We start from the raw sequence: 27,848 nt of genomic DNA on the forward strand, positions 1-27,848 counted from the left end.
TGATACAAAAAATAAACAACCTACACACAAATTTATTCTTGTTTTTTTTATTTTATCTCATTTTTATTTTAATTAGATTTTATTATTCTTATTTTACTTGGAATAATTATTTGTTTCTGACCCTTTTCGCTTTTTATTCTAATAAAATTCATTTTGGTGTTCGTTTACGTAGTACTGCAAGCAGAGCATCCAAAGCAGGACTTTCGAAATAGCTGTACAGATGAGATACATCCCTGCGTAAACGAATGACGAATGCGGTCACTTTCACAGACGGAATAAACCATAGACATATATACGTTTTCCAGCAAGGAATACAGAAGGACACAGTGTAACACAGTGAATCATTTCATCCTTGTTTAACATTAACAAACAACAGAAAACAACCTATAATAGACTCAGCATTAGCTATATATATATAAGTCCTTGGCAGAACGGTGCGAGAGGCAAAATATAGGGGAAGTTCTCTCTTTCTCTCTGCGCAGTAAGATGCGCGATGATCTATTGACAGGTATGTGACAGTCGTGATGGACAGTTACATTATTCTTACTACATAGCTTTACTCAATTAAAATTTTTTTTTCGTATTCAATAAACTTAAAAATATATTATCTTATTTTAAATACAAATAAATTGCTACGAAATATTAGATGATTTTCGAGTAGGCCATTTTTATTTGTCAATAATGCGCGCACAGTAAAGAACAGATATTCTCCGATATTTTGCCTCTCTCACCGTTCTGCCAAACTCAACTGATGCTATAGAAGAATATATGGTATGCGGGATCTATATTATATGTCTATGGAGTAAACGAATGACATCTGCGGTAGTGACTACATAAATGAATGCACCCAGAGATTATACTAGCACTTAATGGTGCGTTCCACTTAACTCTCACAATATTGACTTGACGTCAAATATAAATATCAAATTAGAATTCTTATAATTTAATAACACATCTGTATAATTAAAAATGAGCATAAATTTGACAATATTAGTTAGTTTGTCTAAAAGTCTAACATAAAAATCGACTTTAATATTTTCGGAAATAGTTGACTTTAAGTCGACTTATTGTAAGACAAGTAAAGTCGACAAAAATCATTACAGAAACAGTCGGCTAAACGTCGACTTTAGAAGTCGACTTCAAGTTGACTAAAAAAAGTCGACAATTAGTCGGAAAACAGTTATTTATGCTATATGGATACATACACAAAGAGAATATTTTTGCTGCTTAAAACTTTAGCCAAATACAAATCTGAAAATAATTTTGTTAGACCATCAAAATTATGTAGGATGCTTAAACATAATAATAATATTGCACAAATTTGTGATTTTCTAGTGATCAATTTTAACATTGTACATAATAATTTTGAAGGCCAAACAAAATTATTTTCAGATCTGGCCAAACTTTTAGATTTGCCGGCAAAAATGTTTCATGTATGTACGTACATATATTCATCAAACAACGACGACCGCGATATAATTTTAATTTTGTCTCTTTTTATCATATGTGTAATTTAATAATTGAAGTTGTTAATCTAATTAGTATATGTTAGAAATCTATGCGTATGTGCAATTTGTCGATTGTCCGATTAATTATTTCAATTTATAATGGCAAATCCTAATTAATCCACAATATTCATTTCAATATGTGAATAATTAATATGTCAATATGTGAATAATATTGTTAAAATGTTTAATGAGCAGAATCTAATACTATCGCTAATAACGATGATAAAGTATAAGAAACACAACAGGCCTGCACATATCCTCTTTTATCCTTATTTTTATGATATAATATTTAATATATTTAATTATACATACACAAGTAAAGAAATTATGACACGCCATGTTATAATATATATGCCTAAGAAATATTCGATGCTGAGCACATGTTTTATTACACTTATTTTATTACACTATTATTACACTTTTAATATCCCGTAATTTCACAAATTTATTTCATTATTAGCCTTGTGCCTATGATATTTTTTATTCACTACATTATAAGCTACAACACAAATAAAAATTAACTCGTTTCACGGAGATCTGATTTTCCATATAATTAGTATGGGATTTCTTTTTGTGATATTTTCTGACAAATTATAAAAGGAAAATTTATAAATTGAGTACGTATATATTTTCACAAAATAATAACATTATCTTGTACAAAAAAATGATCACAATATATAATTATATGCAAAAAATTTAATTATGAGGAATTATATAAAAATAAAAAAGATACTAATCGTACATTATCTTTATTTTTTTCATATATAACAAAATTCATTTTTTCTTCAGCATTTTTTCATCAAACGATACAATCTTAGGATTCCTAGAATGTTATTCAAAATATAAAACATAACAGAACATTTTATTTCAATATCTTTATTTTTATTAGAGGAGATCTCTTTTTCGTAAATACGCTAAATATATATATATATATATATATATATATATATATATATAAATATGAAAATATTGATAAATATATATATCAATATTAATATTCATCAATATTTTACAACGAAAAAATTGTGCACGTAAATAAATGTGTAATTATATAAATATTAGGTTGTCGGAAAAGTTCGAGCTGTTTTGGAGGTGAAAATGAGACATCAAACATTGAGACATTGAAACGATTATTCAATCCACGATATATTTTCCATCTTGATCGATGATTTGCTGCCATTGTGCCGGCAATTCTATAATTCCCTTCTCGTAAAATTTTGGGGATTTTTGAGCAAAAAAGTTGTCCAGGTGCTTTTTGATGTTCTTCATAGAAAAATGAATGAATTTCCCAGAAGATTATTTTGTAGAATGCGAAACAAATGTGTATTCGATAGAGTAAGATCGAGAGAATAAATGGATGTGGCAAAACATCCCAACCTAAGCGTAAAAGTTTTTGACGAATAAAGATGTATGTGGTTTCGCGTTATTGTGATGAAACACAACACCTTTTCTGTTCAGCAATGCCGGCCGCTTTTCTGCAATAGTGCGCTTCAATTTCTCTTGGGCACAGTATTTATCAGGCACAGTATTGACGGTCTCATCTTGCGGGAACAGCTCGTAATAAATTACTTCAAGATAATCCAACCAAATCGATAATAACATCTTTTTTGGGTGCAAACCAGCTTTGGCCACGGTTTGGGCCGGCTCGCCGCGCTTTGTTATGACCGTTTTCACAGGAAATTTTTGTATAAAATCCATTTCTCATTCCTAATAACTATGCGCTTCAGGAAATTGTCAGATTGGTAACGCTTTAGCAACAAATCATATGTGGAAATTCGGTCGATGATTCCGCTCAGTCAACTTATGTGACACCCAAACATCGGTCTTGTTCACTATCCCCAAACGTTTCAAGTGGTCGGCAATGATTGAATGGTATATATTTAAACGTTCTGCGAAATCCCGCGTCGTGAGATGTCATTCGACATCATGGCTAAGAGCCATGATATGTATATATATACATGATCAGATACTGATCATTGACATCTGCGGATAGCCATCCAGGGGGTCAATCATGTAACTTTACGTGAAATTTTTCATTTTTCATTTTTTTACATCTTGGGGTCGATCATGTAACTTTTCCTCTAGGACGGAAACGTGAAAAGTGAAAAGTTTCAAGTGAACTTACGATCATATACGATTTTACGGGATCATATAACTCTCTCAAACGTGAAAATGTTATTAATCAACGATTTTATCATCGGTGGGCTCATCAGATAAGCACAGACTCTCTTATCTTTAGTTTATATCCACTGAAGATGACTCAAAGTTGAGTCGAAACGTCTATATTACATATTAAAGTTTGTAATAAAGAGTTAATTGTGCATTGTTAACAGCATTGATTCTCATTTGTCTCATTGTTTCATTGTATTAGGTGTACAAAAAAGTTCTGAGCTTTTTTTTGTAAAATTCAATCTTTATTCAAAAACAAACAAAAAAATATTAATCAGCGAAATATTCTCCGTTTGCATCAACGACTTTTTGCCATCTTTCGGGTAACTTGCGAATTCCTTGACGATAGAAGCTCACCGGCTTCGAAGCGATAAAGTCATCAATGTATTTTCGTATCTCTTCAAATCTCACGAAATGTGTATCAGCCAAATGATGCTGCAGCGACCGGAATAGGTAGTAATCGGAAGGCGCCATGTCTGAACTATACGCCGCATGCGGGAGAAGTTCCCAGCCTAACGCAAAGATATGGTCCTGAGTCGCTTTCGCAACATGTGGTCGAGCATTGTCATGAAGCAAAATCACTTTACGACGTCCTTGGCCAGTAAATGGCCTCTTTTCTTCTAATGCATCGCTCAAATTGGTCAATTGTTGTTGGTAGCGGTCTGCCATGATTGTTTCACCCGGTTGTAACCACTCGTAATACAACACACCTTTCCAATCTCACCAGATACAGAGCAAAACTTTCTTGGTGTGGATATTGGGCTTTGGCGTCGATATCGAAGGTTGACCAGGGTCAACCATGATTTTCTACGTTTAGGGTTATCATAAAGAATCCACTTTTCATCGCCTGTAATGATTTTGTGCAGAAAATCTTTTTTCCGGAACTTTGAAAGCAAAGTGAGTGCAGTGTCATGCCGACGATTTTTGTTGTCTTCGGACAATTCATTGCGGAACCCATTTGCCTTCTGAACCTTTCCCATTGTATGTAAACGTACGGAAATGGTTTGCTGCGTAACGCCAAGCTGTTCTGCAAGCTTTTCAGTTTGCACAGAGTTTATATCCAGCAATGCTTGCAATTCGTCCATTTCAATCTTTTGAGGGCGTCCAGCACGCGGTTCATCTTCAAGACTGAAATCTCCTTGGCGAAATTTTTGATACCATCTTTTACATGTAGTATGACTTACAGCGTTCTCTCCATATGCAGCACAAATCATTGCAGTGGCTTCAGCAGCATTTTTCTTCAGATGAAACGCGAAGTGGATGGAAAATCGAATATGCTCTTTTGTTATTGCCATCATGAACACTACTGATTTTTGAGATTATGTGCATCAAACGCCAAACCGTATGGCATTTTAGAAGGCCAAATGTCAACGCTTTAAAACCGCAAAAGGGCGGGAAGATATATAAAATTTAAATTGTTATTTCGGTTGTATGAAATCTAAAGCTCAGAACTTTTTTGTACACCTAATATGTAACACCGAGAATCACTTTACTAATATCTTTTTATTAGTTCTTACTTAAGAATCAATCACGGAGAGGCTGGTCATATGATTGTCTTGTCATTTCTTTCTTATACTTGAAGTTCCTATATTATGCATCTTCACGCAGGCATCACTTATAAAGGGAAAAAGTAGGAGTCAGCAGTCTAGTGTAATATATAGAAGTCTGTGGAAAGGATCATGTCTTTACGCGAGCGTTTCAGTTGCGAGTATCTGAGATTATCAGATCGCAAAAACGGCTGGATCGATTAAATTACGGACTGATGGACCGATTATCGACAGCTTGGATAAGGATTGTATATAAAAAGTCTTTTTATTTATCTTTTTTCTATGTGCTTTATAGACAGAGGTATAAAAGTTAAAATGTGAAAATTTTCTCTTAAGGAACGTCTCCCTCATTTCCGTCGTAGTTTGCTCTCTCGCACTCTTCACCCCCCCCTCTCTCTCTCACTCCTCCCCTCCCCTCCTCTTTCTCTCTCCTCTCTTTTTCTCTCTGCCCCCTCCCCCTTTCTCTCTCTCTCTCCCCTCTCTTTTTCTCTCTCTTTCTCTCTGCCCCCTCTCCCCTTTCTCTCTTTTTCCTCTCTTTCTCTCTCCTTGCTTTCTCTCTCCCCCCCCCTCTCTCTCTCTCTCTCTCTCTCTCTCTCTCTCTCTTTCTCCGCTCTTTCTCTCTCCGTTCTCAGTTTTTTCCTTTTTTCTTATAATTTCACCCACTTTCTTATAATTTCATCCTTTATCTTATTCCAGTTTCTTCGTTTTTTCTCATTTTCCTTCGCTTTCTCTCACATATTAATCGTAAATAACACAATTTTGTATTTTAAGCTATTTTAACCTTTTTTGATCGCCATTTAAAAAATTTTTATTTTTAATCGTACGGACTTTAAATTCAGTATTTATATATGTTTAATTAAAATTAAGATTTTGGCATAGGTGTGACCTTGAAATTTCAGAAATATTTTCAAGATTATTTTTTATTTTTATGATCTATAGACCTAAAGGATCGTAAATAACGCAATTTCATACTTTAATTTATAACTTTTTTCTTTTGCCGCTATTTTGAAAATTTTTATTTTTAATCGTAAGGACTTCATATTCGTATTCGATTTCATATTTATATATGTTTATTTAGGACGAACGTTTTGGCACAGATTTGATCTTGAAATTCCAAAAATGTTTTTAAATCTTATTTTAACAGTCTATAGACATAAAGAAGATGTAAATAATGCAATTTTATATATTAATTTTAAATTTTTTCGTCCGTCATGTTAAAAATTTGTATTTTTATTTACGATTTATTATATATACGATCTGCACAAGTAACGTTAAAGTTTATAAATAAAAAGTTTATAAAGATATAAAAAAATTTATTAATCTTGAATAAAAATTATTTAATATTACATAAAAATTTAAAAAATTTTTACAAATATGAACGAGATTTTATCCAAAACTAAACTAATATTTTGGAGCTATATATGTATATATATATATATATATATATATATATATATATATATTGTTGCGGCCGTGCGGTATTCCGTTCGGCGCTGCTAAGAAATAATCAATATCAATCGATAAGAGTTCGAATAGAGGATCGGCCCTTGGCAACGCGTCGTTCTCCGACTGTTTTTCAGATTTGACGGCCGGATTCTGCGGTGGCCGGACGATTTCTGTACCGTTGGTTTAATAAAGAGCGAGTCTTTCTTAAAACAGTGTTCTTCCTTTCCGAGAGCGCTCCGCCGAGTATCGCGATCACGGGAATTAACGCCGCGAACGCGACAATATATATATATATATATATATATATATATATATATATACTACAACTAACAATTTGGAGCTATATGTACTGTAATTCGCTAATTTTATTGAACCTCCATACGTTTATAGAGCAATTAAATTATTACTTATTAATATAATACTTATTATTAATACACTTAATATAAAAAAATTACTATTTAATTTCGACTAAATTCATAACTTACAAATATAGAAGAACTAATTTAACTTAGCTTAATTAAAATCAAATTAGAAGTAAATTATTATTAATAATTTAATTAAAATATATAAAATTTCTAGAAGTATATAATATTAATCTGAAAGGGATTTTAATTGATATAAAAAATATTTGGTTATCGAATTATTATAGAATCATTACATTGAAAGTCTACTAATCTAGTGGCACGTAATTGATGATATGATTATTTGAATTTATTTCATACAAAAAGATTTAATAATCAAGATCTTTCTTGTGTTACGTCGTGACGACTGCACGATTCTTCTCTTTCGGGTATCAGTTATTAGAATTTAATTAAGCGAATAAATGAATGACATATGTTTTGTTACGTTGTTAGATCGCAACGGTTACGCAACTGATTTCTTCCGGGGACTGGTTACTAGAATTCGGCTAAACTGATAATCCCTATTATCCTAATTGCAAAAGAACACATGTGTACAGATGTTTTCCTCAACGAAATCACACACACACACACACACATACACACACACACACATATATATATATATAGCGCCCTTAAAGGCACGACTATTACTTCTTTTTTTTCACTCGGCCAGAATAGTTTTCAGTCAATTTATCAGTAATTCAATCAGTCGGTGTCAGTCGAAATATTTTTTTCACCAAGTACAAGTGACCAAGTTTCCTAGCGACACCACTTCCACCTTCATCACCTCACAGGTCCCAAGTCTCCAGCTAGAATAACAGTAAGTTTAACTACACATAGTTCGTTAATAATAACTCTTGGGTTTCTTCTCCTTATATTTTCTCATTTCTCTCTTATCTCCTTTTTATCTTCTGCTATTTCTCCTTACATTTCTACTCCCTCTTCTCTCTCTCTTTTTCTCTTTGTTTTGGCCATCGGACCTCTCGGGTTCCCTATGCGTTGCGGAGTATTCAGCAGATTCATGGCCGCTGCATAATTCGGCAAAATCTGCTCTTTCACTGTTCACTTTTCTTGGTCGTCGAATCTCTCGGGCTCCCTATGCGTCGCGGAGCACTCAGCAGGCCACCGAATAATTCGGAGAATCTACTCTTTCACAATTCTCACTTTCTCTGATCACTTCTCTTGGCTGTCGAACCTCTCGGGCTCCCTATGCGTTGCGGAGCACTCAGTAGATTCATAGTCACCGAATAGTTCAGGAAATCTATTCTTTTACAATTTTATCTTTCCCTTCTTCATTTCTCTCCTCCGTCGCACCTCTCGGTTTCCGACATATTTCAGAGATAGCCTTAAGGTTTATATCCAATAATATTTCTCTCACACCTAACTAATCCATTTCTTCCAGTGAAAATTATATTATCCTCTCTTTCCGCTCAGAGACGAAGGCGAGCCCTGAAGAGGCTCCGTTATCGTCGTAATAAACTAGTCCGTTGACCAGCCAATTATCCCTCAGCAAGAACATCCGAGATGTTTTACACAGACTAACGAAACCACGAGTTGCTCCGGCACAACACTTTATTTATCAGGTATTTCTTCTCCGTCCTATTCCCCGATTAGATCATCTAAGGCTGGGTCACCCCCAGATTTCAGCGCACTCTTCTTGGAGTGCCATGACCCGGATTTCCAAATCCAACATCCAAATTTCTTCACTAAAGAATCCTTGGACGGATCTGCGAATTGGACGGAACTCCGAATTCCTTCCCCTCCCTCTCTAGACCATCAGAAATCCGATCTCCTCCCCGAAATAACCCCCCCCCACACACACACACACACACACACGCGCGCGCGCGCGCGAATACCAAAATATAAATTTAAATATATAAAATAATCCAACGTAGAATAAGAATAGTTATAAAATGTGGACAAACATATCAATACAATTGATTTCATACACAAAAATCGAATAATGCATCCGAAAAATTCCTAAAATATTCAATCATATGTAAATTATATAAATCTCCGTTCCTTTACTCATCTCGAACACAAAAAAAACATTTGTAATATTTTTTTATTGATCAAATGTAAATATGCCTTAAACAAATATACTTGAAAACAAGAAGTAATAATATATATCTTGTAGTTTTGTTAAATTTGTATCCATTCAAATTATCAATTATGTAGAATTCAAATTATTTGATGTTTATTAGTAGTTATTTCCTCCCTCCTTCGTTCCTCGCTATTCCAAGATTCTCACATGGTCCTGTCTCTCTGGCAAAAGAAATTTGATTCTCTTGCCTAAATTACGGATCGATGCGCACGTCACGCAATCGAAGTCATAGCGTTTTTCTCAAGACGTTGACTCGTGGATCTGCACGGTGCGTCCGACTCGTAGGAATGCCTCAGTGCGCCCACCTGCGAGAGGGTATTTGGAGTGTCCTTCCTAGCCCATCCATTTTCCCTAAAGAAAAATAATTAAATAAACTAAAATAAAATAATTAAATAAAAATAATTAAATAAACTTCGGGCTGGATGTAACACTTGCTATGAAACGGACTATGTTACACACTGTTATTTGTTAACATGTATTGGCTAGTATCAATGTATTGTTTAAAATTAATCTGTTAATAATATTATCAATATATTTATATATTTGTTCATATTTTATTTAAGGATTACATAATTTTCTTAATATCTTCAATATTATGCTTTAAATCTAAATTTAAGTTTAATATATTAATTTTAAAATAATTATAAATGTATTCATATAGAACAAAATCTTCCAGTAGATGTTCATTAGACGTCGGTTATTTGGAACTTTCAGAGACGGCCTGGATTCAGACCAGCGATGACGCAATATGTGATGCGCAATATCCAATGAGCATACAGCTTTTCAGAATGCGCTGGTCTAAATCCAGCATTAGACTTTCAATAGACATCCACAAGAAATCCACAGTTCCGCTTTCTGGAAATCTATGAGACTTTTATTACATCCTCTGTTAGACATTATGTGGATCGCTAACAGAGAGTTCATGAAGTTTCGGTAGACAATTAGTTAATTAAAGTTAATAAAATAAATTGTATGATGCTGAACAAAAATATTTTTACGAAGACACGAAGCGATACAGAGTGATTCAAAACAACCGTTTGTCTTTAAAATGTCTTATTCCTGAAACGATTCTAAGACGATTTTTTTTCTACCAAATTTTTATCAGAAGCTTAGTTTTTAAATTATAAGGGAAAACAGTTCGCGAATTACGGGCCGCGTACAGAAGATAGACAGGGGTGATACAACTCAGCGGGCATCCAATGCGCATGATCGCTTCTGCATATGCGTGCATCCGCGCGCGCGCGCGTGCGCGCGCATGTGTGTGTGATGATGCAAGACATGAATGTGTCGCATGTATCAATACTCGTGTGTAGCTATCAGCTGATTGCATCGAGTGCCTCATGTAATCGCCATGTAATCGCGTCGGATAGTGAGTTGCACCGCTACCTGCCTATCTTCTGTATGCGACCGTCCTACGGATCAAGCGGGCGAGCACTTTCTCTCCGCGCGCTTTTATTTGTGCAACTTAAATATTTAATAACTCGAAAATTATTGCGAATATCGCAAAATGGTAAAACATTTTCATTTATCTCACTCTCGTCTATCTTCTCACGAGCGAGGATAGTGCTACGAGACACCCTGCGTGCGTGCGTGCGTGCGTGCGTGCGTGCGTGCGTGCGTGCGTGCGTGCGTGCGTGCGTGCGTGCGTGCGTGCGTGCGTGCGTGCGTGCGTGCGTGCGTGCGTGCGTGCGTGCGTGCGTGCGTGCGTGCGTGCGTGCGTGCGTGCGTGCGTGCGTGCGTGCGTGCGTGCGTGCGTGCGTGCGTGCGTGCGTGCGTGCGTGCGTGCGTGCGTGCGTGCGTGCGTGCGTGCGTGCGTTGTCACCAACATTGGATTGAGATATTTCGAGATTTAGGCTCTGCCTCGTGTTCCAAATGGCGAATAATTCAAAATGAAATAAGGATTTCCGTAAATGAACAGATATATATTATTAACATTTTATAAAAATTATATAATAATTTATAACATTATGTATTAATTAAAGCAAATATAAAATATATAAAAATATTATTTATTGTCCTTTAAATATAACAATTTTTGTCAACGTGTGTCGAATGAAAAAATTATGTTTATTTCTTATTTCATACGATCCGAAGAACTGATATGCACTGATCAATCACTCATGTTTCAATGACATCACATATTTTAGTTCGTGGGACATGGTAGCGCCACTGTCCAAATTAATGTTGACGTCATGAGTGAAGTGAGCTACTAATGTTGGCATCATGAGTGAAATGAGCTACTAGTAGTTCATATTTATATAGTCAAAGATGATATGATCTACACACATCAGCCATTGCTTAGGAATTTTCCAATGGACCATCAATCAGAAAATTTTATACCAATTGGCCAATCAGCGTTGTGTGCTATCGGATCTTTCTCGTACAGAATAGGATCTCTGTTTCTGTTGCCTGTGTTGGGTGAGGTGCATCGGATACATTGCCGATTGGTCGATTAAATAAAAAAATTTTTGAGAGGTGGTTCATTAGAAAATTCCTAGGCATCAGCTGATGTGATCCGTCCGTGATGTATCCGATTGAAAATGTGCGCATCTGAGACGCTCCCTGTATTTTTCATTGTGCATCCAGCTTAATGCCTTGTGTCCACGATGTTAAAAATCTAGAGATTCCATCCGAGATTTCGGACCGATTTTTTAACATCGTGGACTCAAGGCTTAAAGCAGCGTCTGACTACAATCAATTCTTCTATAAATTGATTATGATTGGCCAATTTCTTAAGTCTTGCGTCTTAAAGTCTCATTGTAGGACGCCACTTAAGTGTCGGTCCACAATAAGTGATTTAAGCTTTAAGAACGTAAGAAATTGACCAATTATAATCGAATATGAAACGAATAATCGACTTAAAGATTAAATACTTATTGTGGACCGACACTAATGGCTCTCGCACATTAAACATAACGAGCGACGAACGATGAGCGATGTCCAATGAGAGCTTTGCATTTTTAAACGTCACATCCGAAAGCAAAGCTCTCATTGGACATCGCTCATCACTCGTCACTCGTCGCGTTCAGTGTGCGAGAGCTATACACGCGAAAATGCACCGTGTGTATGTGGACTTACTCATTTTACCTTCCCCTCCCCCCCCCCGCCGCCCACTACGTCGGTAAGGCAGACCGGTCAGCGATCGTCGAGAATTGCCGAGCGAATAGCGAATCCAATGGACGCGCTAGTGGGGTTGCCTGGTCCCACATCATTTTCGGTTATCGGTTTTTATCGTTTCTCTCTCTCTCTCTCTCTTCTCAACGAAATGGTCGAGTGATTGTCTTCTGATCGTTGAGCGTACGATTAACCGTACGTGCCTCGTTCTCATCGCGTGGTTACTTGCATCCGTATCGTACCGTGTCGTCCCGTCTCGTCTCGTTTCATCTCGTATCGTATCGTGTCGTGTCGTGTTGTGTCGTGTCGTGTCGTGTCGTATCGTGTCGTATCGTGTCGTATCGTGTCGTATCGTGTCGTATCGTGTCGTATCGTATCGTATCGTATCGTGCCGTGCCGTGCCGTGTCGTCGTAGGAGCGCAATTTCGCCCGCTGGGCGCGATCCATCGGTACGATATTTGTCGTATCTCGACTACCCCGTTCACGAAGAAAAAGCGACCGGGAATCCTCGAAGCGTTTAAATCGTGGGCTACCCGTGCATGGGTTCACAACGGTTCTGAACGTCAGTTAGCATTAACGAGGAACCAAATCGGAGTCGCCGACTTCGTCATCATGCCGTCGGTTGCGGCCACGATGACGGGGTGACAACGATCACGAAATACTCTGGATAGAAAGACGACATATTCTCCCGTTGCTGATATGGGGCCACTGACCGAGAGCTTGGTCTTGGTCCATGGGCCCTTCCTAGTTCGAAAATAAATAAAAGTCTAAGGGATTCTATATAAAGAAATCGTATACGACGCAGACGACGACGTCATTTTTTAAGGTAAACGATTGGGCTCAGGATGGCCTCGACCTCCAGCAGCACGTCGCCTGACGTCCAGGTGTTGATGGGCAAGGGCAAGCGTGGGGCAGCGGCCTACATCAGCCTGGCTACTGGTCGGGATACTGGTGGCTCCCCGCCGTATCTCAATGAGCTGCTGGATGTTTTGTTGAATCCTAGCAAACCTATTGATGACTGGGAAACCATTGACTGGTGCAAGTGGCTCATGGCTGGTGGCCGGACACCCGATGAGTTTGCCAATACAGGTAGATATTTGCAATAACAGATATAACCTTGCAACTGTGGGATGTATGGCTCATGATGAAATTAATAAAGCTCTGTCGAAAGCATTATATTGAAAAAAAATTGATATGAATTTTGAAGCAATTCATATAAAAGATGTAGATCTAGAGATATGTTAATATAGTTTATAAAAAAACTAGTAGGAACTGTACTATTTATATAAACTTTCCTAACTATATTATTTATTGTCTTTACTGTTATGTTTATTGTCTTATCTATGAAGGATAAACATTAACAGAGTTAGCAGAAAGATTGTTTTTACAATAAACGCTTACTTGCAACTTATAATGAGTTACTAATATTTTATGAAAAATCTCAATTCTCTGAGAAAATCTATAAATTTTGTTACAATTAAAAGCAAATATAATTCTATTTGAATATAATTCTTTTCTTTTTAGTATTCTATTTGATACTTATAAATATATACTTATAAATAGCATCAGGATGTAAAATTTAACAAAATAAAATTGATTTGACAAATAATAATTTAGCAGTAATTATTTATAAATATTGTTGCAATTATAGATTTAATTTACTATACAGAATATGTATATAATGTTCAGAAAAATATAAACAAGTTTACATAACGTCTTAAATAACTGGAAAAATGAAAGTGGTATAAGAGATTAATGATGTTCATTAAGTTCGTTGTTTTCATAATTCCTTAGATAAGTCTGGAAATAAACAAATGTCATTTTATGTAAATTTACTGTTTAGTTTATTCAGTAAAATGTGTAATCAGTTATTATAAGCAGTAATGAAGATATTGGAAACAAAGATCAAATATTCAAATAAATAACAAGAAAAAAAATTAAAAGAGCGAGATATAAACAGATATAAAAAAAATTAAAAGAGCGAGATATAAACAACATCTAGAGGTCAGATATTTCAAAGTCAGCAATTCTTCTAAGGAATAATAAAAGAGTCAGATTTCATCTGAAAAGAATCAGATTATATTAATAAATTATTGATCTTTAAACATCTTAAAAAAAAGTTCATAAAAAATCCATAAACAAAAATTTATAGAAATTTTTATTGTTTATTCATTATTTTAGCATTACATAAATTTGCTCTCATTTGTTTTTGTTTTATATTTAAACATGATTAAACAAAAATAACTCATATAATGCTTGTTAGAAATACTAACATTTTATCTAAAATGTAAAATTTACATGCATAATATTTTAATATTAAAATTTGATTTACTAATAAAATTAATTTTACAGTTAAACAATGTGTCTCGATAAAATTATATAAATGTTTAAAAGAAATACTATTTGGCATTGTTATAAATACTTAAATTTTTTCTTGCGATGTAACATTTATTTTGCTTTGATTATTTCATTTGCACTATTGCAGTTTTATAAACTATATACGCAGATATAAATATACAGAATTTGCGTATTTGGCAACGTTAATTTTTCAGATAAACATATAGTCATGAGAAGACAAGTATAGAATTGCAGTTATAGTCGATGACGTTAGTTTAACTTGTGTTACAATTACACTGTTTCAAACATTATATAAGAGTAACTTTGTACACATCAAACATTTTTTAAATAAATGTACTTACGAAAAGTGATAGATAATCTTTATGTTTACATGAAATGTAAACATAACTATAACTATAACTATAACTATATGTCAACTATATGTCAATTTTAACGTTACCTAGTATTTTTTATTATTCATATTTTATATGATTACACCATTAGGCATTTAATTATACTTTAACATGTTCTGAAAGTAAAATTTTATCTTTTTACTATTTTTTTCTATATTATTTTTTAATAGTTTATCAATAATATTTTATAATAAAACAAAATCATTTATTAATCCAATAGTAATTACAAATACATACATTTACATCTAAAATGAATTTTGCAGAAGTAAGAATCTAAGACCATTTTACTAATGTTCTTATTCTGTTTCAGTACGCACTTATGATAATGCTACCACCTGTGGTTTGGTATGGACACCAAATTTTGTAGCATATCGCTGTCGTACATGTGGTATATCTCCCTGTATGTCTTTGTGCACCGAGTGTTTTAAGAAGGGAAATCACCATCATCATGACTTCAACATGTTTCTCAGCCAAGCAGGTGGTGCATGTGACTGTGGAGATACATCTGTGATGAAGGAAGCTGGGTAAAACAATCAAGAAATATGTTGTATACAATAATGGAAATTTGGGGGATATACTAAAATTATGATTTTTTTTAAAAACAAGTTAATTTTATTTAAAAATTACTAATTCTCTTCCCTTTTTTTATATGATATATTTTAGAAGTATAATTTTTCTCAGCAAGACATTTTAATATATTCCACATTTCTTTATGAGATTTGTCAAACACATTCTTGAATTATTTTTCTTTATGAATTATTGACTTATTTTTTGTTTTACAGATTTTGTGATAGGCACGGGCCAAACGCTGCTGTAAATAAATCAGTTGCACCATCTGATTTAATGTGTGTAGCCGAGGCAATGATGCCCAGAATTATTCTACGACTTATACAACATTTACGTGAAAATAGGTACGTTGAGAATTATATTTTTGCGGAAGTTGTTACCGACTTTTTGAGTGATAAATCTACGATTGAAAAATATATTTTTTTTGTTATACTTTAAACGTCTGAACTATCAGAATTTAAAGGAAATGTATTTTACCTTATTGTCATATAATTGATATTCTTACAAGTACATATACTTTAAAATTACGCAACTCATTTTAGAAATGAAATGTTTTCCAATTTGTATTTATTGAGAATTCTTTTTAATTCTCAGATTTCTTATTTATAAATTTATATTTGAATTATTATTAAAGATTTTTGAAAGGAAATTATATGTTAATAATGATATTATTGTTATTATTGTTATTATTTGTATATTTTAGTTTAATGCCAGTTTATACAACTGCTATACATGACACGGATGCATATCTGACCATGTTGCTTGATTTAAACAATATGGGTGCATTAATGAGGCATGTTATGACATCAGCCCTCACGAATCCGCAAAAATACCGAGGACTTATGGATCCCTCTGTTTTAACGGGACAATCCGAGTACGATAATTATTGTCAAGATAGCAATAAAATATATCAGTATGCTGTGAAATCATTACCGAATCCAGAACCTCCAGATGAATATAAAGGTAAGTAACAGAGTTCAGACATTAAAAGAAATAAGGAATAAAAAATGAAGGAAATATGAGGAATTAGGAAAAAAAGATTAAATTTTGATGGAAATCATGCTTCAATATACAATTAAAAAATACCGAAATGTTTTTTTTATTAGTCAAAAATAACTTTTTTGTTGTTAATTCTTTAATTCCTTATTTTTTATTCCCATTTATTTTACCTTGAATAAATGTATAATTTATATATAAACATTTCATGATAATCTGGTTAATATCAATAATAGTAATCTTCATAATAAATAAGCACACATAAGCATACTTGATAGTAATAACACTTATATGATTTATTTTGTTATAGAATGCGTGTCGCTTCAAGAACATTTGGAACATACTACATTCTTAGAAGAGTTGATGTTTTGGACCGTTGCTTACGAATTTCCACAAAAATTGGTTTGCCTGCTTTTAAATATGTTGCCAGATCCCGATTATAAGGAAGCTTTAACTCGCGCCTTTGTATTACATTATAGTAGGATCTCAATGATGCTTGAACGTTCCACAGATCCTGATACATTAAGCAACAGGGTTGTACACGTTAGCGTACAGGTATTTATTTTATTAATTAATTTATAATATGACATATATATATATATATATATATATATATATGTCATATATATATATATAACTAAGTCATATTTTATATATATATATATATATATATATATATATATATATAAAATATGACTTAGTTAATCTATAATATGACAAATACTAGTAATCTTCATTCCAGTTCTTTATAATACATTAATCCAATTTTTATATGCTTTTCAGCTGTTTAGTAACGAGAAGCTAGCATTAAGAATGGTTGATCAATTGAAGTTGTTACATGTTATGGTTATTAGTTTGAAATACATGATGAGCAAAATACTGATTCAAAATACTTTGCACGGTATATATGAATACTTTTTTTTTTTAAATAAAAATAGAATGCAAATTCAAACAAAGCAATAATGTTAAAAGATTTATTTTCATTTATGTTTTAGATCCGGATAAAAACTTCCACTATGTCGTGGATTGCGGACGTCAAGTGATGAAAGAGCACTGTTATTGGCCATTGGTTTCTGATTTGAACAATGTACTTTCACATAAACCAGTGGCTGTTAGATTTATGAGCGATAATACTCTCTTAGAAATGTGGTTTGATTTCCTGTCCATGTTTCAAGGCATGAATGTCAACCAAAGGGAGTTAAGCCAACATGTCGAGTTTGAACCTAACACATATTACGCGGCATTTAGTGCTGAGCTGGAAGCTAGTGCATATCCAATGTGGGCTCTGGTTTCGCATCTTCGCGGATCTGAAAGTGCGACGTTAAGTCGACGCGTGCTTACTTTTTGCCTCACAGCTTTGCAAGATTGGCTTGACGCTGTGAACTACACGCATCCGAATGTGGTGAGTGAACTCTCATACTGTGATATATCATAATGCATTTATCATTTATACATTTCAATTGTTGTCTTTCTTCAGAGTGATAGTTTGCAAGTGTCATTTCATCTGCCCCTTCATCGATATCTCGCGGTATTCATGTGTCAGGCGATTAGACAACAGGGAGCGACTTTGCGCGAATTATTGCCACCCACAGATATGCTACATCTTCTCATGATGCATCCACTGCGAGTACAGGTAAGTATTCATTTTTCCCCCATTTTTTGTTTCAATTACTTCTTCGTAGATCCACAATTTTATTTTGTCTGAAATCAATTTTTCAAATTTTTATAAAATTTTTAATTCAAGTTTGTAAATATAACTCTCCTTATAAGTCTTTTACACTAATAGATGAATTATTTTATTTTTTATAAGGAGTCTTATTTATACAGATTATTTAAATAATTAAATTAACAAAAATATAGTTGAAATATTTTGATCCATGAAGGATTAATGATTCGAGATGACTGGGAGAATGTTTATTTTTAATTAATAATGTCTGTGATATAATTACTCGTAAACACTCAGCATAGATATAAGTATAAACTTTGTGTTGTTATAAGAATTTATTTTAAAATGCAATTTATAATCAAGTAGAGAGGAATCAAAAAGAAAATTGATCAAGTACAATATAATAATATTATATAAAAATATTATAAACTCAGTAATGAAATTCTAAATAACATTTGTTACGACGTTATAAATTAAATCTAAAAAAACAGTTTACAATATTATTTTATATAAAATCGCAATATGATAAAAAAATCGCGCGATACTGTCTTTTAATCTTAGTCCTAAATCTATAATGAAATGTTTCTTACATTATAATTTTTTAGAATCTTAGATCTGATATATGTTAATGGTAACTAAATCGAGTATTAAAAAAATGCAATAACGAAATTTACTATCGCAATACATATTTACGTATTCTCATATTAAGTTTTAGAAAACTTAGTACGAGATTCGTAAAATATCTTGGAAAAAGTTCAACTACTTAACATTATATCCGTAAATAACGAATTTATTAATATTGAGTATAACTAATGAAACATTTATACGTAATTATAAAGAGTAGGTGATTTAAATATAATCTTTTTAATTGCATAAGAAATGTCAGTTTTTATTAAAGTTTTTATTAAAAGTCAGTTTTAAAATTCTTAAAAAATGTCTATTTTAAATAAGAAATATAGGAATTATAGAAAATTTTCTATTTCATTTCTATTTCATTGGGTAATTTAAGAAAATGTGTGTGTGTGTGTGTGTGTGTGTGTGTGTGTGTGTGTGTGTGTGTGTGTGTGTGTGTGTGTATTTTCCATTAAATCTAAAGATAAAAGATAGAAAATGAAAAACATACTTTTATGTTTAATATTCCAGATATTAAATTTTATTGATACTAATATTAATAACATTGCCTTTTTCTCTCATATTTACTGTATTTTAAAATTTTAACTTTCTATAAAACCGAAGTATTCTGAAATTAACATTTCATATGCAATAATTCGATATACATCTTCATTTTCACCTCGATATGTATATTGAGGTTCTTAGCAAATCACAGGTTCTTCAATTGTTATTTTCATAAAGTAATGAAAGATATGAAAGATTCTACGTCGCTTTAATTTCGTTCGGAGTTTCGAGAACGGGCGGTGCCGGTGGTAAATCGATTTGTAGATGCGGCGCGAAATCGTAAGTGATCAATTTCAGGGCGACGAATCCGCCCGAACCTTTTCGGCCTTTGTGAAAGATACCGGCGCCGGCGACCGGCACGGGTGGATTCGACACGACCGGTTGAATATCGAGGAAAGGAATCGTGCTTTGTGCAGCGTCTTTTCGTCGATCGCTCGGTGCGAAATTTAAATATTGATTTTCAGCGGAATCCGGTAAGTTCCGCGCAGGATCTCGAGTCGGTATGTCAGGTTCAATTAGCGTTAGCTCGGTTCTAAAAGCAGAGATATATATCATCAATAAAATATTATAATATATATAATATCAATTTAGAATGAGAGGAAATCTCACCTTTCCGTAACATCATTGCTATACCAAAAACTCTTTTCCTCAGGTTGGAGTAACGATCCAGATGTGAAATTGAACGGAGTTATCATTATTTCCAAATTTAGACGACTACCAACCATTCGGAATCGAATGCCTAAAATATATTTTACATATCGCGTTTGTTATATTTTTTAAGAACTCTTTATACTTGAGAAAAAATTTAGAGAATTTACGTATTAATTAAGATCGACTTTGAGTTACCTGTCAAAAGATGATCTTGTGGTGATAACAAGTCATCGAGATCCAAAGCGCGTTTTTCCCATACGATTTTATGGTAATCAATACCGTCCTTAACATGAGTGTCCGAGACCGAAAAGGCATCGATTGGTTGCCATTCAATTGTAGATGTATTAATCGCTCCGCGTGGAAGCAACTCGCCCTCTTGGATTTGTATATAAATAACTTTGTTTACTTTCTTCAGTCTCATCCCCGTTATAACTCTGTAATTGAATAGATATACATTCAGTTGTGTCTCTTATATAAGATATCTTTAAAGCTTTATTGCATTTTATTACATTTTATTTTGTTCATTATATATTAAATTTTATTAATTTTAATTTTTATTTAAATTTTATTTTTATTTAAAATAACGATTCTTACCTATTTTTCGAGACATCAGACGTTACAGATCGCAGACTGAAATATCGATGAGAACTCGAATTTTGATCGTCGCAATAACAAAAGCAGTAGCTACAATGCCAGAAAAGCCACCGCCACCAGCTATCGACTTTGATTGTTCCTCTACGACATGTGTTTTTGTTTCCATAAACGAGACCGTTTTCATATTGAATATATTCGTATCGTCTTTTGCTATCTCTTTCCTAAAATGAGAAAATTATCACTAATCGAAAGATCATATTAGATTATATTATTTCTTTATCATTTTTTTACGATATTTTTTTCTATTTTTGAAATTTTATTATTCATGTAATTTTGAAATCGATGAATATACTGTAATTTAAATTTTTTTAATTTTACTTTTAATTGCTTTCAGATTATAAATTTAATTGTATTTTAATGTATTTTAATTACCTAGGATTAAGAAATACTTACCGAAGGACAGATCCACATATCGGAATCAATATACTCGCAATGCAATATTTTGCCATTGCATTGCCGTTGTTTCGAACAAAATTGATTCTGATAGCAACCGTGCACCCTGGTGTATCCATAATAAGCGCAATTTTCTTTGCACGTCGTGTCACTGTTTAGATCCACTTCATTCACGATATATCCTTGGAATAGTTCATTCAACTCAGTATAGGTTTCATCTGGACAAAAATTAGTAATATATATATATATATATATATATATATATATATATATATATATATATAAATTATATATTGTATGTATTTGGATAATCATTAATCGTATAAATTTTAAAATTTTTGCAATTTCTGCAAATGTTTGTAATTTTCAAAATATAAATTAAATATCGTTACTTCGAGAACTGTACCTAATTTATGAGTACCCGGGTCGCATCTCCAAAGATCTCTCGGAGCGAATGCCATCGCGGTTTTTACGGATCTCAACATCTCGGATGTCCTAATCGCATATTGATGTTTCAGCGTCTGAATTTCCTCGCTAAAGTTATTGCCTATATCGAAGGATGTATCAGAATTAAATATATTCGAGTCGCACGTCATCAATGTCACATTCACCTAGCTTTCTCGATCTACGACGGTCAAAGACCAATCTTTCCATGACAGCATTCTTGTAAATTGTACAATTATACATCCTGCATCTCTGTTTTATTTTTAATTTCGAGCTTTAATTCTCGATATCCATACGCTAGTGTGCTTTGTTTAAGCGAAGAAAAATTGGTCTTAATGTTCCATGCAAATCGTGCGAGGTCAAAAACTACTGTATGTAGGACGTATATTTAAACGTGATCGTCGGTGCCAAGTACCTTCGTTGTACAGACGCAGTAGCATGTATGAGAATTGAATCATAGCGTAACCCTTGATCTCTGTCAGCGCCACGGCATTGTACAAATTGTACAGCAGTTGCTGCGGCGATTGCATCTCATTGCACATTTGGTTCGTCGTTTCCTGCGCATATCAGAAATACTTTGCAAATATCTCGGAAGGTATATTTGATAGTGAGTATATATATATATATATATATATATATATATATATATATATATATGCTGATTTGCGAGATTAAGCATTACTCCCTACGATATTTAATCCCCGGTAAATATCATAAATCAATAAATTTCATTCAACTTTCTATGCTCTTAAGTGCCTTTAAAAATTTTGAAATTTATTAATCTCCTTATTTAATCGCTATACTATTAATATCTACTTGCTGCAAACAACTATTTATCCCGTTTTCATTATTATTCCCCGAAAAGACCGTGGTCTCGGGGAGGAAGAATTATCTCCGGGATTGCAATCTTTCCGAGTTGCAGCCATCTGTACCTGAAAAGCCGCGATGAATAACTTTTCATTGATGATCAGAGTCGCGATACGGTCGAGCGCTCTTGGGATCGAGGCGTTCGGATCCCGCAAGATCGTCTCAGCGAAATTTGCCAGCTGTTTAATATCGACCGGCGCGTTCAGCTCGAGGATCTCACGTTGCATCTGCCGAAATAGCCCGTACAGGCCGTTGATGCCTTTGATCTCGTGCTGAGCTCTCGCCCAAAGCCATAAGGAGTCCAAGGAGTCCAAATGATCCTCCCGATCCAGGGGAAATCGTTCGTCCACCTGATTGCCGAATCTTTTGTACGCCTTGATCAGATGCAAATATTTTTCTCGCTCCTCGACGTTCGCCCATCTTTGTTGATCGGCCAGATCTCTTCTCAAGTCCTTCTCCAGACGTAGTAAGGCCTCTCTGACCATGTCGATCGACGACGCGTCATTCTTGATCGTGGCGAAGGCTGCCACAGCGAACGCTCCCAGCGTCAACAGGCACGTAAAGTGTCTCATATTCTCCGAGTCGAACCTTCGCCGATGACTCACCCGTTTGCTTACTGTCCGTTCAGCAGGTTCTCGGCTTTCTTCTTTGTTTACCTTCTCGATGAGTCTTGTATCTAGAGATGCGAGGACGAAAATCGGGGATCGTTACAGCGTGATTGTATTATAAATTGTTTTCGTTATTGCTACTATTATTAACGCAAAGAATATATTTTGAATATATTATTTTGTTATTATTATTATTAATGTTTAATATCATTTACTGTCGTGTACATATACTGGTATGTTATATAATTATAATTCTGTCGTATCTTCAATACGTATTCAATTCGTAAGATAAAAAACCGAACTTTTCGCGTCATCAACCGAGCGGGAAGATGTATACGATCATGATCGCAGGGGGTCACGACACTACAGAGGAGGAAGACGGCGATAGCTCTTAATGACGCGTTAATGCATGATTTAGAGCGACTAGAAAACTACCGGGTGATGCTGTTTTTCTCTCTCCGACAGACGGTTAAATAACCGCTTCTGTTACCCGCAACGATATTATGGAATATTTCGCGAACGTGAAGCTTTTTTTTCCTTGTATTTTCCATCTCTTTTCGTCCTTCGCAGCTTCCGTTCACTTCTAAGTTTTAATTTCAGGAAACTGCGAGACTTGTAATATCAGTCGATAATCACGAATAAAAAATATTAATCAACATTCCATATTGATCTAGTTGCAGGAATTAAAGTTACAAGTCGAGATCAGTTTCAAAGAATGAAAATAAATTTTGCAGAAATTAAAATTACAAATCGAGACTTAAAGATTGAGATCAATCTCAAAGATGAAAGCAAATTTACATTAATGTTTTAATGAGAGAATAGTATTTAAATAAAATTATTAAAATTAAAAATCATTAAAATAAGTATTTAAATAAAAATTAAGCGAATCAGAAAAAAAATGCTTTAAAAAAAAAATAAGAATCCTAAAAGATACAAAATCCTTGAGATCCACGAAAAGATCCGTGATTCAGATGTTTTTTTAACATTTATCTAATCATTGAAGCGACTCAGCTTTATGAGATAACTAAAAGGAGACACTTAAAAGTTTTGCACTATTATCAGACACTTTTCGGAGTCGGAGTCCTTAAAACATATACGTATTCAAACAATCACATTTAACGCTCTTTACACGCAATTTCCATTTTAATTGCGTTTTATTCTGCGTTTAGCAGTTTCTTTGATCGCAGGATGTCGTTGCGAAATTTATTAAAAGAGGACGACAATTCGTCGACAAAGCACCTTTCCTCCGCGACACAGTTCCGCACGCAACTCGCGTATCGTATGCGGAATGCGGGTAAGAGGCCCCGCTATTACTGTTTCGGGACCGATCGACCGAGCGAATGTTAACGTATAATCGTTACCGCCAACCACACTCGACTGTGAGTTTCGCGTTATTCTCCGATGTCTCTTACCCACCTCTGGCCTCCGCAGGCCCCCACGTTATTCACCAGACTCTCATGATGTTCCGTATCTCCATGCGCATGTTCCGCCGCCCTTCTCTCGCGTCCCACCCGGTGCATTCGCACTCGGAGTTCGCGAAATGTAGCAGATACTCATATTGAAATTGCTCTTAATTGTTATAAAGAGAATTCAAGCGATTCATTAAAAAGGTCGCTTATATATCGTATGAAAAATGTTGCGTGAGAAAAGTGCCATTTAATTAACCACTTGTCGCGGCTCTTCTCCGCGATATCTCGCGATTAGAAATCTCTTGACATTCCGCTGTGTTGATAGATAGATGGTTCCATTTGGTTATTTGTTCAGCTTACAAAAGGCTATTTGCCCGATATCACTCTGTATTTTCCTTTCTCATACTGGAAATCTTTTAATTCCAGAGTACAGAAGTTAAGTATTAAGTATTATTTCCACTATTTCCAAAAAAATGGAGATTATTTTCAGTCATGTAATTACGATTGAGATGATCAATCCATGCTTCCTTCCTTCTTCTCATTCAACGACGAATTTGTGAGAAACGATGATTTGGCAGTGTGTTTCAAACTACAATTTGTACGCCACTCCCCGCGTAAATTGATGCGCGACGGCTTCAATCAAATGACTCGCGCCGATTCGCTGATTCGTGGTATTTGCTGTGGCGTATCCGGAATATCGAGTAATGACGAATTTCCGATGGCCGACGCGATTTTTTTCTTTTTCTTTTTCTTCCTGTCGCGGATAACGGAGCGCAAGTTAAAATCGCGACGGACCGATGCGGCGGTCATTTGATCCAAAGTGATACCATTTCTCGGTACCTAATGCCGCGCTGTCCGCGCTTAATAGATAGACAGTGGGGTTCCTGTTACGATGTTATCGGACCACGACTCGCACGTAACACGGGATCCTCGGGCTTGTCAATTCAGCGTATCAAATGTATTCTCACTTTCGTGTTCGGTCGCCTGAAATCTAAATTCCGCTGTCATCGTCGACGATGACAGAGCGAGAGAGCGGCGTTGACTCGTGACTAATTTCTATGTTATAACGTGTGACGTGACTTCTGTAAGTCTCGTTGCGAGATCACGCAGATAATGTTGATAATGCGAGTCTTTCCTGTTTGTCGTATTGTCCTACCGTTCCTCGAAAATACTCTCGACAAGCCATCTCGTTCACGTATGTCTAAGCATACGTCATTCTTTCTCCGTTATAAACGATAATTAATAAGTAATAAAGATAAAAGTGAATGACGAAATACATAATAAACGTAATACTGAAATAAAACTGGTAAAAATGTAATGTGAATGTGTAATAATCGAATAAAATCTGTGCTGAATTATATAATAATAAACAGTGAGATATATAAAGCGTAAATTAAGAAGTATAATAGACCTAACAATAAATAATTAAATAACAGAAGAATAGAGATTGGTAAGACAGGATCTTGGGCACGTAGTAATTTTTTTATTTTTGAATTTATATATATAAAAATTCAAAAAGATAATTGCTGTCGCCATTTGCTGTATACCATTATTTTTAATGGGCTTGCAGCAGATAATAGATGATTAAATCAAATAATAAAAGATAAAATAATAGGAATAAAAATATGATAAATATGAAGATACATATATGATGTAAAAACATTCTGTACCTGTTTGGAATAATTCATATGTATTTGCAGTATCTTTAATAACTGAGAAGCAGTATTTATTGTGATGCACAATCTTCACAATTCTATAGAAATCCTATAGAAATGCATCAAAGATATAAGAAAAAAATGTTCCCCGAGAGAACATTTTTTTCTTATATCTTTGAGGGAACATTTCCCTGAGGGAACATTTTTTTCTTATATCTTTGATGCATTCTTGATAGGCTTTCGAAATGTGTAATGCGATATACAAATTTAGTGGAGATATGAAAACACAAAATCATAATACGTAAATATCAACAAAATATTTTAATAGAGATATATAAAACAAACATATTCGATCATAGTTGGATCTCGATCCTAATAATTTTTTTTTTTAATTTATATATATATATATATATATATATACATTCAATAGACTTTCTTTTGAATAAAATATTTAACTTTTTTTTACAGATGATTTTATTTTGCATAGAATGTACATTAATTTCTGATCGATTATCTATTAAAAGTTTTTGTTATTGATATTAAGAAATTTTGCAAATGAAATTTTACATATATACATATACACACATACATACATATATTCAGCGACAAAAATTCAGTCATCATAAATAAAACAAAGCAAGTCGATGAATCACGTTCTTTCCAAGAAATACAATGTTAAAGGATATTTGAAATATTCGGCATTATTCCTAAAGAATACCCATGCAAAATCAGCAGAAATCTTGTAAAGAAAAAAATTTAATTTTAAAACACGTGTCGTTTACGTTCTAAATCATCAATATCAATGATATTTATTCATCTCACGAAGCAACGAAGCAAAGCCTCGGATCAACGAATTAACGCCACTTTAAATCTTCCAAAGAGAAGATCCTTGATCAGGAGTCACATTTATTTTCGTCTAGATTGCCCGATGTCAGTCAGGAAACCCATCCATTTCTTCGATCGTTTGCATAGAAACTGATTCTCATATCCCAGTACCTACCTGCATCTGATTAGCCAGGAGTCTGAGGACGTCCCTGTTATACACCTGTTGTTCGGACGGCACCATCAATCTGTGTATCGACTTGAGAACATCCGGCAATTCTCCCAATCTCGGCGATACGCAGGATTTGGCGAACTGCACTATCGTGTACCTTTCGTATCTGTCCGGATTGTCCGCGTACATCTCGAAGATCTTGTACAGCCCCTGCACCTGGCCGATGTAACGGTCCAGCTCTCTCAGGCTGTCGTCGAGCCTGCGCTGCATCGGGAGTCGCAACAGCAGCTGCGTCAGAATCGTGTCGGCCTTGATCTCCATCCTTTCCTGATAGATGTCGATCTTTTTGGAGACCAGGTCGATCCGCCGTCGCAACTCCCGCTCCATTCTCTTCACGAGCAAGTCCTGGCCGCCCTCCTGTTCGACGGGACCGTGCGTATGGATCATCTCCCAGGACTCCAGCATCTCCACCACGGTCTCGCGACCCAACCTGATCAGATCCAGCGCGTCGTTCAGGCTAACGTCGAAGCCATGGCTGGCGCTCGCCAGCGCCAGGACGACGAGCAGGACCGTCGTCCCTCGACGGTTCCTGACCATTTAGGAACAAGTGGAAAGTAGCGCGAGACGACAAAGACCAAGATGTCGGATGGACGGATGGCGGAAACACACTCGCCGTTAGTCTGTTATTGGCGACGCTAACACGCCGGGACTAACGGCTGCTGCCGTTCA

General features: G+C 34.6%; 2 protein-coding genes across 6 annotated transcripts in view; one reads left to right on the forward strand and one right to left on the reverse strand.

The window, feature by feature from the left end:
* The first annotated feature begins 12,292 nt into the window (after window positions 1–12,292).
* The window catches only part of Ubr3 (Ubr3 ubiquitin ligase), a 29,998-nt gene continuing 14,442 nt past the window's right edge, over window positions 12,293–27,848 (forward strand). Inside the window, exons 1-8 of the mRNA XM_011648022.2 lie at window positions 12,293–13,378; window positions 15,350–15,563; window positions 15,822–15,950; window positions 16,310–16,569; window positions 16,913–17,157; window positions 17,386–17,503; window positions 17,598–18,004; window positions 18,080–18,235. Of these exons, the coding sequence (XP_011646324.2) occupies window positions 13,135–13,378; window positions 15,350–15,563; window positions 15,822–15,950; window positions 16,310–16,569; window positions 16,913–17,157; window positions 17,386–17,503; window positions 17,598–18,004; window positions 18,080–18,235 (1,773 nt within the window). The 5' untranslated portion in view covers window positions 12,293–13,134. The remainder of the gene's footprint in view (window positions 13,379–15,349; window positions 15,564–15,821; window positions 15,951–16,309; window positions 16,570–16,912; window positions 17,158–17,385; window positions 17,504–17,597; window positions 18,005–18,079; window positions 18,236–27,848) is intronic.
* On the reverse strand, window positions 18,585–27,842 carry orion (chemokine-like protein orion). 5 transcript variants are annotated; one of them, XM_089083620.1, is made up of 9 exons: window positions 24,478–25,244; window positions 22,519–23,129; window positions 22,002–22,143; window positions 21,549–21,689; window positions 21,143–21,360; window positions 20,690–20,910; window positions 20,291–20,529; window positions 20,054–20,183; window positions 18,585–19,976 (listed from the first exon to the last, which is right to left on the reverse strand). In XM_089083620.1, exons 2-9 carry the CDS (start codon window positions 23,023–23,025, stop codon window positions 19,643–19,645), a joined length of 1,932 nt encoding a protein of 643 aa, XP_088939746.1. In that variant the 5' UTR covers window positions 23,026–23,129; window positions 24,478–25,244; the 3' UTR covers window positions 18,585–19,642. The 5 variants fall into 5 exon arrangements, with proteins under 5 accessions (XP_088939746.1, XP_088939744.1, XP_088939745.1 ...); XM_089083618.1 differs by lacking the exon at window positions 24,478–25,244 and adding an exon at window positions 24,301–24,466; XM_089083619.1 differs by lacking the exon at window positions 24,478–25,244 and adding an exon at window positions 24,175–24,466.

This window comes from Pogonomyrmex barbatus, unplaced genomic scaffold, assembly GCF_055798465.1.
Source record: "Pogonomyrmex barbatus isolate J1 unplaced genomic scaffold, ASM5579846v1 scaffold7, whole genome shotgun sequence".
NCBI classification, from domain to species: Eukaryota; Metazoa; Arthropoda; class Insecta; order Hymenoptera; family Formicidae; genus Pogonomyrmex; species Pogonomyrmex barbatus.